Source organism: Camelus ferus, chromosome 10 (assembly GCF_009834535.1).
Source record: "Camelus ferus isolate YT-003-E chromosome 10, BCGSAC_Cfer_1.0, whole genome shotgun sequence".
In the NCBI taxonomy this organism is placed as follows: Eukaryota; Metazoa; Chordata; class Mammalia; order Artiodactyla; family Camelidae; genus Camelus; species Camelus ferus.
The window spans coordinates 66102732-66116175 of NC_045705.1; the positions used below are offsets into that span (position 1 = coordinate 66102732).

Below are 13444 nucleotides of genomic sequence, written 5' to 3' on the forward strand. Positions count from 1 at the left end.
TCGACCCTTGCTACAAGGCAGGTGTTCAAGCAAAAGAGAGAGCCCGAGGCCCAGGGCTGAGTGCCAGGGGGTGAAAGTAGTGCCAGTTGGCTCCAGTGAGGAGAGCATGGGCAGAATGGGGCATCTGAGGGAAGCTGGGCCAGTTGGGGAGGCTAGGCCATGGCCAGCTCAGGAGAGTGGACTCTTAAGTTGCAGGCTGCAGTGAATCACAGAAGGGCTCTGAGCAGCAGAGGGACACAGGCTGCTCTGCAGGACAGATGTCTGTAGGGGGACGGAGGGGCGAGCAGACGGGGGGATGGGGCAGAGAAGGCAACTTGCAATGTTTTGGGAGAGACTGAGGAAGGGGCTAAAGCAGGGCCGAGAGGATGGAGAAGACGGGTTAAGTGTGTGAAATGCTTAATTACAGGAGGAACAGGTGGTGTTGATACCCTGTGGGCATCTTTGTGGGACCCATGAGGACCTGGCCAGGATCCTGAGACTTGGCCCACTTAGGTCAAGTGCAAGGCACTGACCATCTATGGGAGGCAGAGTACCAGGCTCTGACCACCCAACTTTGGGGACTTCCTGGGGCTGGGCTGAGGGGCACTCACCTCTGGGGAAGCTCCGGGTGGGGAGGGACCTGGGGAGGGGGCCCAGCCAGCATCGTATGACTCACCCACTTCCACCCAGTCAGCCTAGTGGCATCTCCGCTCCCCTGCTCCAAATTCCAATTTGATGAGGCTGCTGGAGGCTGAGTCAGCTCCGGTCCGGCACGAGAGCAACGTCCCAAAGGGCTCCCTGCCAGTCACCCTGGCCTCGTACCAAGGTCAGGGCCAGGGACGGGGCTGGAGAGTGCGGAGCCAAGCTCCCAGAAGCTATAGCAGCCTCAGCTGAGTGGTGTGGCCCAGTGAGATCATGTGAGTGAACGTGCCTGCTGGGTTGTGAACTGTTAACTGAAGGTGAGGCCAGGGACCACATTCCGCCCAGGGAGGACTCGGGGTGCAAGTCCTAATTCTGCCCAACTCGCTGTGTGACCAAGCAAACTTCCTTCCCCTCTTGCCTCAATTTTCTTGATTGGGCCAAAATCTCCTTCTGTTTGGCTGTGAGAATTAAATAATCCATATGGAAGTGCTTTTCAAACAGTCCAGTGGCCTCTGAGATGGTCAGGGTGGTGGGAGAGGTGAGTATCAATGGGAGGACTTCCAGGGCTACTTAAGGTTGTGCAGGTTGTTTACTGCACAAGGAAATCCAGCCTAGGTAGGTAAAACGCAACCTGTCTCTGCTCACCAGACCATGTGCCCTAGCTTAGAACTGCTATAACCAAGAAGGTACCTTTCTCTAATAGGCACAAATGCACCTTGTGGACTAGTAGTAGCCCCTCAGAATTTGCTGGGCCAAGCCCTTGAATTTATGGGAAATCACTGAGAAACTGATTCTGATTCTTGGGGTGGAGGGGCAACAGGGCTGACTTTCAGAGGCTCTCAGAGAGGGTCCCAGCCTTGGCTGTGAGGTGCATCTTACTACTGGGGGAAGTTGGGGGAGCCCAATCAGGGCAGAGGGGCAGTCCCTCCTGGCCCTGCCTCTCTCCAGCAACCAAAGCAGGTAACCATCAAAAAACATGCAAGACACAGACCCAAGCTGGGTTTTATTGAAATGCCAGGAGCAGGCACATGACAATGCAGCCAAAGAAAGGAGGAAGGTGGGATGGTGGTGCAGGCTATGAGGTGGAAGGGAGGGGCAGGCCCTGTGTCCATGGCCCTGGCAACCTCTCTCTCTGCCAGGGGCTGTGTGAGAACAATTACCCCCACAAAATGGCATGCCCAGGCCTGCAGGGCCTCTGCCGCCTGGACTGCTGAAGGCTCCAAGAAGAGAAACTGGAAAACACTAAGTCTTCTCTCTTGTGAGGGAGGAAGAGAAGGGGAGGATGTGGGAGGAGGGGGAGGTATGGCCAAGGATGAGGGTGGCCCAGGAAGACTCTTCTCCTGGGTGTCTGCACCTAGCCTGTGGTCCTGAATGAGAGGGGAGCAGCAGCCAAGAGGCTGAGGGTCTGGCCCTCAGAGAGCCAGAGCCTCCAGCTGGTAGGGACGTGACTCAGCCCTGAACAGAGGGCAGAAGTTCAAGGGGACAGAAGATGCAGGCAGTTCCCGAGTGACCTAGTCCGCAGAGCTCGGGGGGTGGGGGGCTTGACCTCCTTGGGACAAGGAGTCGGAAGACGAGAGGATCCATCCCTAGAAGGGGGAGCCGAGGGTGGTCTCCTCGACTTGGCCCCACTAGGTCAGTTCCACATTATTGGCACGGTCCAGGACACGGGAGCCACGGGCACTGCCCCCCAGCTGGAAACGGCTCTCATAGAGAGTGGGGCAGAGGTGCCAGCGGTTGGCCCGGTAGATGCCCAGGTAGGTGTAGACATCAGGCTTGTAGGTGAGCAGACACTTAATGCCTGCTGCACGGATGGCTGCATCTGCCTCCAGTACACCCAAGCGGTCCGTGAAGTCATCTGTATAAACGCAGATAACCTGGCGCCCGCCCTCCTTGGCCCGTGGGCTCACCTTGGCCACTTGAAGCCGACCCTCGACCACAGCCCGGGCAATGCCAGCCCAGGCGTGGTCCAGCTTGAAGCCAGGTGTTAGGTGTATCAGCCACTTGCCTGAGAGCACGTGGTGGGTGATGGCCAGCTGGCGCAGGGTACCTGGTGTGATGGGCCGCCCGCTGGTCTGCAGAGCCTCCCAGGCTGCCTGTAGGCCCTGCACATCACCTGAGTTGGGGATGTAGCCCTGCCCATATGCTGCAATCCAGCCCACAGGCTCAGAGTTGGGTGAGCCAGGGTCCCCATAGCGGGTAACTTGGGATGGTGGGTATTTGGCCAACCAGGCATCCAGCTCCGTGGCAGGTGTGGTGCGGGCGTCAAATACTAGCCAGGGGTCCATGTCAGCTGCCATGGCCTCTGCAGCCAGGTGCTCAGCAGTGAAGCCATCTTCACGACCACCTGGAGAGTCTTCGTCCTCCAGCTCCTCACCTGGCTCCATCCTGCTGTGAGGGAACTGAGTTAGGGCAGGTCCAGGATAGATCCAACTGGCTGGGCCTTGGCAAATGCCAGGCACTGAACTAAACAGTGTGGCCTTGGGCAAAACGTAATGTCGCTAGGCCTCAGTTGCCTCATCTCTACAATGGATAACAACTGTTCCTGTCTGGAACAGCTGCAGAAAATTAAATGCTTGAGGTGGAACAAGGGCTACATAAATGTTATCAATTTTATTACCACTCTCCCTGACCTACAGACGAGGAAACTGAAGCTCAGAGAGAAGGGACTGACCCAAGGTCACACCTGTAGTGAGTGACAAGGCCGAAATGTGAGAGCCGCCGGCCTAACTACACCTCCTGGCCCTGCCGGAGACTGGTACGCCGGGATTTAATGGAGTGAGGCAAAGAAACGCACGTTCGCGCAGCATCGAGGCAGGCCCAGTAGAGCCAGGCCTCTGGGCGGGCGTTATCTGGCCCACTTAAAGACGAGGGCATTGAGGCCAGAAAGGGGAGTGACCGATCCGAGGCCAATGGGGCAGTACCGGACTCAAACTCAGGTTTGATAGAGCCTGCGGGAGGGCCAGCCTCCCGCCCAGCCGCGCCCGCCGCCATTAGCGCCCACGGCCCGAGCTGCGTCCCCGCCCCACCCCCTCCCGCCACCCCGGCGTCACCTCCGGCCTTCGCTGCGCTCGGCGCCGGCCCAGCTCCGGGCCCGGCTCCGCTCCTGCCGGGACTCCGCACCGCCACCGCCGCCGCCACTCCCCGCCCCTGCCACGGCTGCCGCTGCCGCCGCCATCTTAGCGCCCCGCCGCCTCAACAACAACTTTATAGACAAGCGCAGCGCAGGGCGGAGCCGATGAAGGGGCGGTGCCGTGGGGGCGGTGCTGACCCCGGGGGCGGGACCATCAAGGAACGCAAGGGTGGGCGGGCCTGCGGGGGGCGGAGCTAACGTTCGGTCTTCTGGCTTTGGGAACGGGCGGGAGTGGCGGTCCTGCCCTGGACGTACGCGCACCTCCCGGGAGGCTCTAAGGGGAGGGCGCTCGGGCCCTGCGAGCGGCGTCCTTACCAGCGGCGCTAGGACCCTGTGGGGAGCGGTGGGGGCGGAGCGGGCGGCACCAGGACCCGGGGGAACCGCGGCGGGCGGGCGACGAGCAGGCCCCAGGGCCGGGAGGCTGCGGGCGGCGGCGCTGGGCCCGGCGCGGCGAGAGAGGCCACGAGATGCCGAGCAAGAAGAAGAAGTACAATGCGCGGTTCCCGCCGGTGAGCACGTGGCCGGGCCCGGGAGGAGCGGGCCGGGCTCTCGGCAGGCTCTGGCCCAGGCCCGGCTGACAGGGCGGGCGCAACACGGTGTTCGGGCCCCGGACGCCCCGCCCCCTTCCGTGCCCTCCCAGCGTTGGTGCCCCCCGCCCCCTTTCTCCCGGGATGCTCCCTCTGTCTACCCCGCTCAAGAACCCTTTCCTCGACGGAGGTCCGAGCTCTCTGCCCACTTCCTAGGCACGGATCAAGAAGATCATGCAGACGGATGAAGAGATTGGAAAGGTGGCGGCGGCTGTGCCTGTCATCATCTGTATCCTGTCAGGGGCTGCCCGGTTTAAGGGAGGTGGGGGAGACCAGCAGCCCGGGATCGCCTTGTGTATGGGCTGGGGACACTCCATCCCGGGTTCTCCTTGACGCCTCTCAGCTCGGGCGCTTGAGCTTTTCCTGGAGTCACTGTTGAAGAAGGCCTGTCAAGTGACCCAGTCCCGAAACGCCAAGACCATGACCACATCTCACCTGTGAGTGGCTCTGATCTGGGAGGGCCCGCTTGGGGTCCTCCTCCAAGAGTTCACACGCTTAGGGGAGACTGTCCTGATAGTGAGGGAGGTGGGAGATCATCAAGGCTTCAAAGACTGGTGGGTTTGAACTTGGGAGGAGGGGTTGGGTGTTCTAGCAAAGGGGACTGGTTGGGATGGAAATTTTCTAGGCTCCATTCTCCTGGCAACCAGAGAGCGCCTTGCTGTCCTTTACTGAGGGCCCAGACATCTGTGCCCACCTGAGTACCATCCTCTCCCCACCTCTTTTAGGAAACAGTGCATTGAGCTGGAGCAGCAGTTTGACTTCTTGAAGGATCTGGTGGCATCCGTGCCTGACATGCAGGGGGACGGGGAAGACAACCACATGGATGGGGACAAGGGTGCCCGCAGGTGGGGAGCCAGGGTCCAGTGTCCAGGTGGAGAAGGCCAAGGCCCCTGGGGTTGGGGGTGGCTGGGGTGTGGTGAAGGACAGTGGAGACCTCTGGACAGATGGAATGTACCTTCCTGAAGGGGCCGGAAGCCAGGCGGCAGCAGCCGGAAAAATGGTGGGATGGGAAGCAAAGGCAAGGACAAGAAGCTGTCGGGGACAGACTCGGAGCAGGAGGTAAGTGAGGATCCAGCCCTCTGTCCTGCCCTGCAGGGTGAAGAGGGCAGTCTTGCATCAGGCAAGGCTGAGCTGTTTGGAGGCCTGGTCCTGTCCTCACCTGTAACCTTTTTGTACTGGTTTCTCTGTAAATTGGGGCCATGAAGGTCCATCTTCTGTCCCTGCACTCTAGTGCTGGGTCCACGTCTTTCTGGTCATCTCCGATCCCTGCCTTGTTCCCAGGATGAGTCTGAGGATACAGATACTGATGGGGAAGAGGAGACACCACAGGCCCCACCCCAGGCCAGTCATGCCCCGGCCCACTTTCAGAGGTAGGCAGCTCAGTGGCGCCCGGAGGGGGCCAGACAACTTCCCAAGGCTGACTTGTCCCTCCTGGCCTCCTTGGCCACTTGGTTCTGTTGGTTGTGGCAGATTTGCGGGCTGGGAGAGGGGGAACTGAGGAGGGCTTAAAGGCTGGAGACTGCTCTCAGAAGGCCCCATCCCCTGGGCAGGGCTGTGTGACCTGCTCTGGGCTTAGCTCCCTCTTGGTACAGAGGGTGGTGGGTTCCAGGGCTGCCCGTGTGTGGAACTGGGTGGGGCTCAGTGGGCAGGAATGGGCACCAGAGAGTGGCTTGATCTTTTCCTTTTTTCCACCCTGCAGCCCCCCGACACCGTTCATGCCCTTCACCTCAACTCTGCCTCTGCCCCCAGCACCCCCAGGCCCCTCAGCACCTGACGCAGAGGATGAAGAGGATTATGACTCCTAGCGCCCTCTGCCCCCCAGGCCATACCCCCTTTTAGTTGGTTTTAGTTGTTCTGGGGGGAAGAGGGAAGATAAAGTTGTTCTTAAATTTATTAAAAAAATAATAATAACAAAAGGAAATACCAGTACCTATCGCAGCCTCTGTCCAGGGCTTTGTGGCCTCCTTCTCATCCATCTGCCTCCTTCCCAACACTGGGCTGGGGCCAGGAGCACCAGTGGGCTGGGCAGTAGCTGAGTGGAGGGAGGGGTTGGAGGCCATGTTTCTGCCAGGGCAGGACCAGGGGTGCTAATAGAAGGAAGGTAGGCAGAGTGGTGGGGGGTCTGAGCCAGTATGTGCTGGTTATACTGGGAAACAACTTGTCTCATTGTGTTATGTGACCCTAGGTAGGTTCCTATCCTTCTCTGAGTGGCTTCTTTCCCTCTCTCTGACGGAGACCATTCTGCCCACTGTGGGCTGCTGCACAGGGACAGATGGGGCAGGTGATGGGAACAGGTCTTGAAAACTAGAGCTCAGGCAAGTTGCCTAGAAGGGCATGTGGGAAGGGGCAGTGACAGCAGAGGTAGGTGAGGTTGTGGAGGGCCTTGAAGGTAGCTTGTGTCCAGGCAGTGACCCAGAGCAGACCCTGGAGCTACAACGTGCACAAGGCAGACGTGTGTCTTCAGGGAGCAGCAGCTTGGTGATGTGGGCGGGAGGGGGCGGCCTGGAGGTCTGGGTTGACCGTAGACTCAAGCACTGATGACTGACTGGATGTGGGGCTGAGAGGGAGGGGATCCTCAGGGACTCTCAGGTTTCTCTGGGATGGAGTGGGGGTTCTTTTCAGCACTGGAAACGTAGGAGGAAGAGCAGGATTAGGAAGATCCCGGGTTTGGCTGTGACGAATTTGGAGTGCCTGTGAGGCCACTGAGGGCGGGTGTGGGCTGCGCACTTACTTGGATGCAGGGAGATAAGACAGGTGTATGACCTTGGGAGTAGGGGAGAGAGGGGGATCTGAGCAGACCACCAAAGGAGACTGAAGGGCAGCCAGCCCCAGGGCCCCCCAGGAGCCAATGTGGTGCCCACCAGGGGGCATCTGGGAGAGGGGGAGGTCAGCTGTCCGGTGCCTCAGTGGCTTGGTGGTCATTGGCGAGGCAGGGGGAGCTGGAGGTGAGAAACTCGGAGCTGAGCAACACTGAGGACTATGAAGTGGAGGTGAGAGAGGGCAGTGGCTGAGTGAGGACGGAGGAATGGGTGCTGGCTTTGATTTTTAAGATGGCAGAAATGCAAGCTTGTAGCAAGGGAGGGAACTGATGGAGTGAGGCAGGTTGCCTGAGGCCCACCCCAACCGAAGGTGGGAAAGGGCTGTGAGTGGGTTTTGGCAGGTGATTGAGATATTTGGTTTTTATCTGACAGTGTCTGACTTCTCTGGGAAGGAGGAGGCAGGGTGGCAGGCCTGGATGGGTCGGGGCAGCTGGAGCCTGGGGGCACATGGGTTCTGCCTGCTTCTCATCTGCACCCGCTCTGGGTATGAGAAAAGAAAGCCTCTGCTTTCTTTTAGGGAACCATCTCTACTCAGCCTGGGGTGTGTGCAGCTGACCGCACTCCCCAGGGTTGAGGGGAGGGAACTACCAGCCTGGCCAGTCAGACACACTCTGGTCACAGTGCATGTGGAGGCGGGGTCGTGACCCCCAGTGGGCCAACACACCTGAGCCCTGGGGCTTTAGGTGGTACCTTTGGGAAAGGGTTTTGACAAGATGTTGGGCTTCCCCGTGGCGCTGGCAGCAGCAGGTAACTCTCTCAGGAGTCCAGGTTGAGGATGACAGTGGCCACACTGGGGCAGCAGGGCTGGTGGAATGCAGGCTGGTGGCTGCTAGAAGCTGCTTCCCACCCCACGGGGTGATCCTGCTGAGAACAGAGCCAGCACAGCAGAGCCAGGAGGCTCAGAGGCCCAGACTTATGACATCTGAATACCTGAACCCTGAAGCCTGTGTACCTTGGACTTCTTAGTCACGTGAGCCAATAAAAAAAATTTTCCCCCTCCAAGCCAGTTGGGTTTCTGTCACTTGTGACAGAGAGCCCTGGCTGGCAAGGACCGTGAATGGGAGGTGGTCCCTGGCGGCCCTGGACAGGGAGCGGTTTTCTCCAGCAGCAGGTTGGGCACAGTCCCAAGGAAGGTGGGCACGTGGGGTCCGCAGAGCTGAAGGCTTGCTGAGCGGCGTGAGGAGTCAGGCTGAGAGAGGAGGTGCCCCTGGGAGCCTGTTGCTGGGATCTGTCCAAAAGGTGAGATTCTGCACCGAGAGGGTTCAGAGTGACAAGCCTGGGTGACAATTGGGAAAGGTGAGGAGGCAGGGTCCAGGGAGCAGCCTTCTTTCGTCCAGGAGGTGCAGCAGGGAGTGAGGTTCTCAGGAGCCACTGGCCTGGGCCTCTCCATTCTCAGCCTGTTGGCTCAGCCTTGGCCGAGTGCTTATGAGTGGAACCTCCAGAACCAGGCCCTGGATTCAGATCCTGGCTTCTCCACCTATTAGCATTGAACAAGTTCTCTGTCTTCTCTCATTTCTCTCATCTGTAAAATGGGGCTAGTCATTATCTGTTATATATAGTATACATACTAGTTACAGCTGTTAGGTAGGGCAGAGGGCTAATGTAACAAACTCAAAACATAGGTTCAAATACAATGGAAATTTATTTCTCGTCCACATGAGGTTCATAGTGGGATTTATCTGATCAGTAGACAGTGCTTCTCCAAGAGGGACTTCAGGGCCCAGGCTCCTTCATCATCCATTCGTGGCTTTCAAGGTCATTGTGGAAGGGGACGTCTCAGAGCCCAGGGAGGTTTTTTTGGGCCAAGACTGGAAGTGGCCCCATTGCCTCTGTTTACATCCCTTTGGACCTGTCACAGGGCCCCACCCAAGGGAGGCTGGGAAACGTGGTCTGGCCAGTTTCTGCTGCAGAACCTTACAGGCCATGGAGAAGGGCCTGACCCAGCCTTTGACAAGTGTTAGGAATGCACCCTTCTGAGTCAGAGGGCAGGAGGTCCAGGGAGATAGTGCTCCTGGTTGGGTCTGGCCTGAGTCGAGGAAGGTGGGTCTGCCCTGCACTGTGGTTACCACTGGGCGTTGGGAGGGGGCAGCCTGTCAGTACCCCAGCTGCAGAGCTTTGGGGACCAGATGATTTTCATTTTTTATTCTCTACCCATTGGGGAGCCTCGAGATCCAAAGTGGTAAGCTTGTCTGCAGGACATGAAGAGGACCAAGTTCCCTCTCTTAAAAAAATTTGGGCATGGCGGTGGGAGAATGGCACCTGTGGCTCAGGTGCTCCACTGGGGCATGGTCCCTCCTGTCTTTGGACAGAGTGTTTGGTGAGAATGGCGGGTCGCTCTGGACTCTCTTGAGGGGCTCCTTGTAATTGGGGAGCGGGGCAGGACCCGTGTGACCCCCACCTCCCATTACCAGAGCTATCTTTACTCTGAAATCACCTCCTTCCTATTTTGTGTGCATGTGTGTGTTCAAATGTCAGTTTTAGAAATGGAGTAAGAGCTAAGGTGTCTGTACCCACCCCAGGAATCAAAAAGCTACAAAGAGAAAGTAAAAAAAGAAAGAAAAAACAAAAAGAAAAAAATGTAGAAACAAAAAAAGAAAGTTACAAAGGAAAACACAAGCTCCCACATTGACACCCATCAGATGGGCAAGAATAGAAAGTTAGATAAAACTGATGGCTGGCAGGGAGATGGGCGCACAGAAGTCTGGTGCTTCTGGTGGGAGCGTAAACTAGTGGGCATGTTTGAAAGGGCAATTTGGCAGCTAAGTGCCCCCTGGCAGTCCCACTCCTGGGTAAAACCTCTCACAAATAGCCATGTCCTAGGTATGGCTTGAAGTGGCAAAGAGTTGGAGGTTGCCAAGTTCTCTGTGACTAGGGCACAGCATGGCAGATAACAATGTGGGCAAAGCTTAAACTCATTGTGTCACGTGAAAAACAGAAAAATGCAGAGCCAGATCTATAGCACAGCAGTATTTATGGAAAGTAAAAACACAGACAAGCACAGCAATCCTGTATATTTCTGCCACTTACTCTGCAACCTTGGGTAATTGAATTAAGCTCTCTGCTTCAGTTTCCTCCTCTGTAAAGTGGGGACAGTAATAGAATCTCCTTCAGGGACATGATGATTAAATGAGATATGACACATAAAATACTTAGCACAGTGCCTGGCACATTGTAAGCACCCAATAAATGGTACCTCCTGTAACTGACGTGTATGGAAATAAACGCATGGAAAGCAGAGTGGAAGGACATTCTATAGACATAAGAGTGGGCGCTGTGGGGAGCAGGGATGGGATTGGGGATGGGCTGAAGGGGAGAGCTCATTTTAAAGGGAGACTTTTTAGGACCCTGGTGCCCATCCTTTTTAGGATGCCTGGAGTGCCCCAAACCAAAGAGATGGACTGCTAAGTCTATGCACCCAGGTTTAAAGCAAAACCAAAAAATATTGTCAGTTGTCTTTGAAATGGGCTAAATGGATTGAGCCTTCTAGATAGTGTCCTATAAGTACAGGTAAACAGTGGCCCTGCAGCGTCCTTGTCCACTCAACACATATTTCCTGAGCACCTCCTCTGCCAGGCGCTCTTCTGGGCTCTGGGGAGGAGCGCGCAAAGGATGACCTGCCCCTGTGGGGCTTCCATTCTATCTGGGGAGCAGGTAACAGGCAGATGATAAACAAATGAGCAATCCCCCAATGCCAGGGTGTAAGAGCTATAAAGGAAAAGAAAGCAAGGTTGGGGAGAGGGACGGGGCAACAGTGTCCTGGAGGTTCTGGGAACTTGGAGGAGGCCAGTGTGTAGAAGCAGCAGCCAGTGGGTGGGTTGGGGGGGGACCTGGCCATTTCAGCCCCGCCCCGCACTTGTTCCTGTGAGGGGCAGGGGTGCTGCCCTTGTTTCCAGCCACAGAGTCTCTTCCACCCCTGCCAGGGTTGGTTTCACTTTCCCCTTCCACTAGGTTCTTTGAGTTTTGTTTCTGCCCTGTGGGTTCCCTGCCCCCGCCCACCACCTTTGTCTGGGACGCCTGTCCGTTTTGGGTAGGGGGACTGATGATGAGGTCGGGGCCTGGGCCTCCATTCCTCCTCCAGAGGCCCCACTTTATCACTTACCTGGTCCCATCTCCCTGCGGGATCCTCCTCCCTATCACACTGGAGGGAGTAGTGCACCCCGGGAAGGGTTTGGGCCCAGGGCATCCTCCTCGTGTGTATTTTGGTTCTCGCATCACTCCTTATCAGCCTCGTGGCTTTGAATGGATAACCTGAGCTCTCCATGCCTCAGTTTCCTTATTATAAAATGGGCATCGTAACAGGATTGTTGTTTACAGAGATATTTACAGAAATCTGATTTCACACCAGGCTGGCCTTAGGCTGTGAACAAACCCAGTTCCTGGCCCCATGTATCTGACCTTTGATGAGGGCAGAGGTCTCACCTCTGACCGAGGATTGGAATCACTGGTGAGCTTTGAAGGTGAACGATGCCCAGAGCCCATCTCCAGAGATTCTGATTTAACTAGATGGGAGGTCAGGGCACCCATGTACATTAAAGGCTCCCCAGGTGGTTCTAACCAGGATTAAGAACCACTAGACTAATATTAAGTTGTAAAACCACTTGGAGCAGTGCCTTGCTCCTAAGCCTTCAGTAAATGATGCTGTTCTGTCTCCCAGGCCACAGTCATCTCTTACCTGAATTATCCCAACAGACTCCTATTGGCTGCGCTGCCTCCGGGTCCCCAGTGCTGAGTTTTTGTCTGTCGTGGGGGCAGGTCCATCTCTGTGAACTCTGACTTAACCAGATTTAATCTTGTGACTGCTCCTGCCTCCTTGAGATTGAATGCGCGCGCACACACACACACACACACACACACACACACACACACACACACACACACTGATCTGACTCAGTGCCTTTGCCCACACAGGCCTTCCCACTCTGCATAGTTTGCCCACACAGGCCTTCCCAGTCTGCATAGTCCCAAATACTACACAGTCTTTAAAGCTGAGCTCAAATGTCACTTCCTCCAGGAGGGCTGGCTGAAAGTGGCCTCTTTTTCCTTTTGCTCTTGGGTTAGTGTTAACATGATCTATCTTTTCCATCCTTTTACATTTAAACTTATCTATGTTTTCACATTTAGAGTGGGTTTTTTTGTAGGCAGAATATGACTGGGTCTTGCTTTTTCTAATGCAATCTTATCATTTCTTCCTTTTAATTGGAATGTTTATATTTATTTTTTTACTGGAGTTACTGGGGATTGAGTCCACGACCTTGTGCGTACTAAGCGCACACTCTACCACTGAGCTATACCCTCCCCCTTCTTTTTTTTATTATTGTGGCAAAATACATGTAAAATTTACCATTTTAACCAGTTTTAAGTGAACAGTTAGGGCATGAATTGCTTTTACACTGTTGTGCAACCATGACTTCTCCATGTCCAGAATTTTTTTTCATCATCTCAACCTGAAACTCCGTTCCCATGGAATGCTAACTCCCCATTCCCCTCTTCCCACAGCCCCTGGGAACCACCATTCTATTTTCTGTTTCTGTGTCTTTGACCATTCTAGGCATCTCATACAAGAGGAATTGTACAGTATTTATCCTTATGTGTTTGGCTTATTTCACTTAGCATAATGTCTTCAAGGTTCATTGGTGTTGTAGCCTGTGACAGAATTTCCTTTTTAAGGTTGAATAATACTCCATTAATGTATATACCACACTTATCTATTCATCTATCCATGGATATATGGGTTGTTTCCGCCTTTTGACTGCTGTGAATAATGCTGCTATGAACATGGGTGTACAAATGTCTATTCCAGTCCCTGCTTTTAATTATTTGGGGTATATATGCAGAAGTGGAATTGCTGGATTACATGGAAATTCTGTGTGTGTGTGTGTTTGAGGAACCACTCCACTGTCTTTCACAGCAGCTGCATCATTTTACATTCCCACAATTGATGCACAAGGGTGCCAATTTCTCCAAATCCTCACTGACACTTGTTATCTTTTGGTTTTGTTTTTTGCATTTCCTGATTGCTAAGGATACTGAGGACTTTTTCATGTGCTTATTGTCTATTGGTATATGTATATTCTTTGGAGAAATGTCAATTCAAATCCTTTTTCCATTTTTAAATTGGCTTATTTGGTTTTTTATTGTTGAACTGTAAGACTTCTTTAGATATTTTGGCTACAAGTCCTGTATCAGATGCATGATTTGCAAATGTTTTCTCCCATTTTGTGAATTGTCTTTTCACTCTTTATGGTGTCCTTTGAAACACAAAAGTTTTAAATTTTGATGAAATCTAA

At 54.8% G+C, this 13444-nt stretch overlaps 2 protein-coding genes across 5 annotated transcripts; one reads left to right on the top strand and one right to left on the bottom strand.

Moving 5' to 3' along the window:
• Window positions 1–1598: 1598 nt before the first annotated feature.
• Window positions 1599–4083, bottom strand: C10H11orf68 (chromosome 10 C11orf68 homolog). 3 transcript variants are annotated; one of them, XM_032489872.1, is made up of 2 exons: window positions 4067–4083; window positions 1599–3009 (listed from the first exon to the last, which is right to left on the bottom strand). In XM_032489872.1, the coding sequence occupies exon 2, from the start codon at window positions 3003–3005 to the stop codon at window positions 2250–2252; it is 756 nt and encodes a 251-aa protein (XP_032345763.1). In that variant the 5' UTR covers window positions 3006–3009; window positions 4067–4083; the 3' UTR covers window positions 1599–2249. The 3 variants fall into 3 exon arrangements, with proteins under 3 accessions (XP_032345763.1, XP_032345762.1, XP_032345761.1); XM_032489871.1 differs by lacking the exon at window positions 4067–4083 and adding an exon at window positions 3672–3821 and having other exon boundaries at window positions 1599–3006; XM_032489870.1 differs by lacking the exon at window positions 4067–4083 and adding an exon at window positions 3672–3804.
• A 2-nt stretch (window positions 4084–4085) lies between these two features.
• DRAP1 (DR1 associated protein 1) lies at window positions 4086–6264 on the top strand. 2 transcript variants are annotated; one of them, XM_032489873.1, is made up of 7 exons: window positions 4091–4260; window positions 4495–4567; window positions 4682–4775; window positions 5064–5183; window positions 5304–5397; window positions 5620–5708; window positions 6038–6264. In XM_032489873.1, exons 1-7 carry the CDS (start codon window positions 4219–4221, stop codon window positions 6141–6143), a joined length of 618 nt encoding a protein of 205 aa, XP_032345764.1. In that variant the 5' UTR covers window positions 4091–4218; the 3' UTR covers window positions 6144–6264. The 2 variants fall into 2 exon arrangements, with proteins under 2 accessions (XP_032345765.1, XP_032345764.1); XM_032489874.1 differs by lacking the exon at window positions 5304–5397 and having other exon boundaries at window positions 4086–4260.
• The last annotated feature ends 7180 nt before the right edge of the window (window positions 6265–13444 follow it).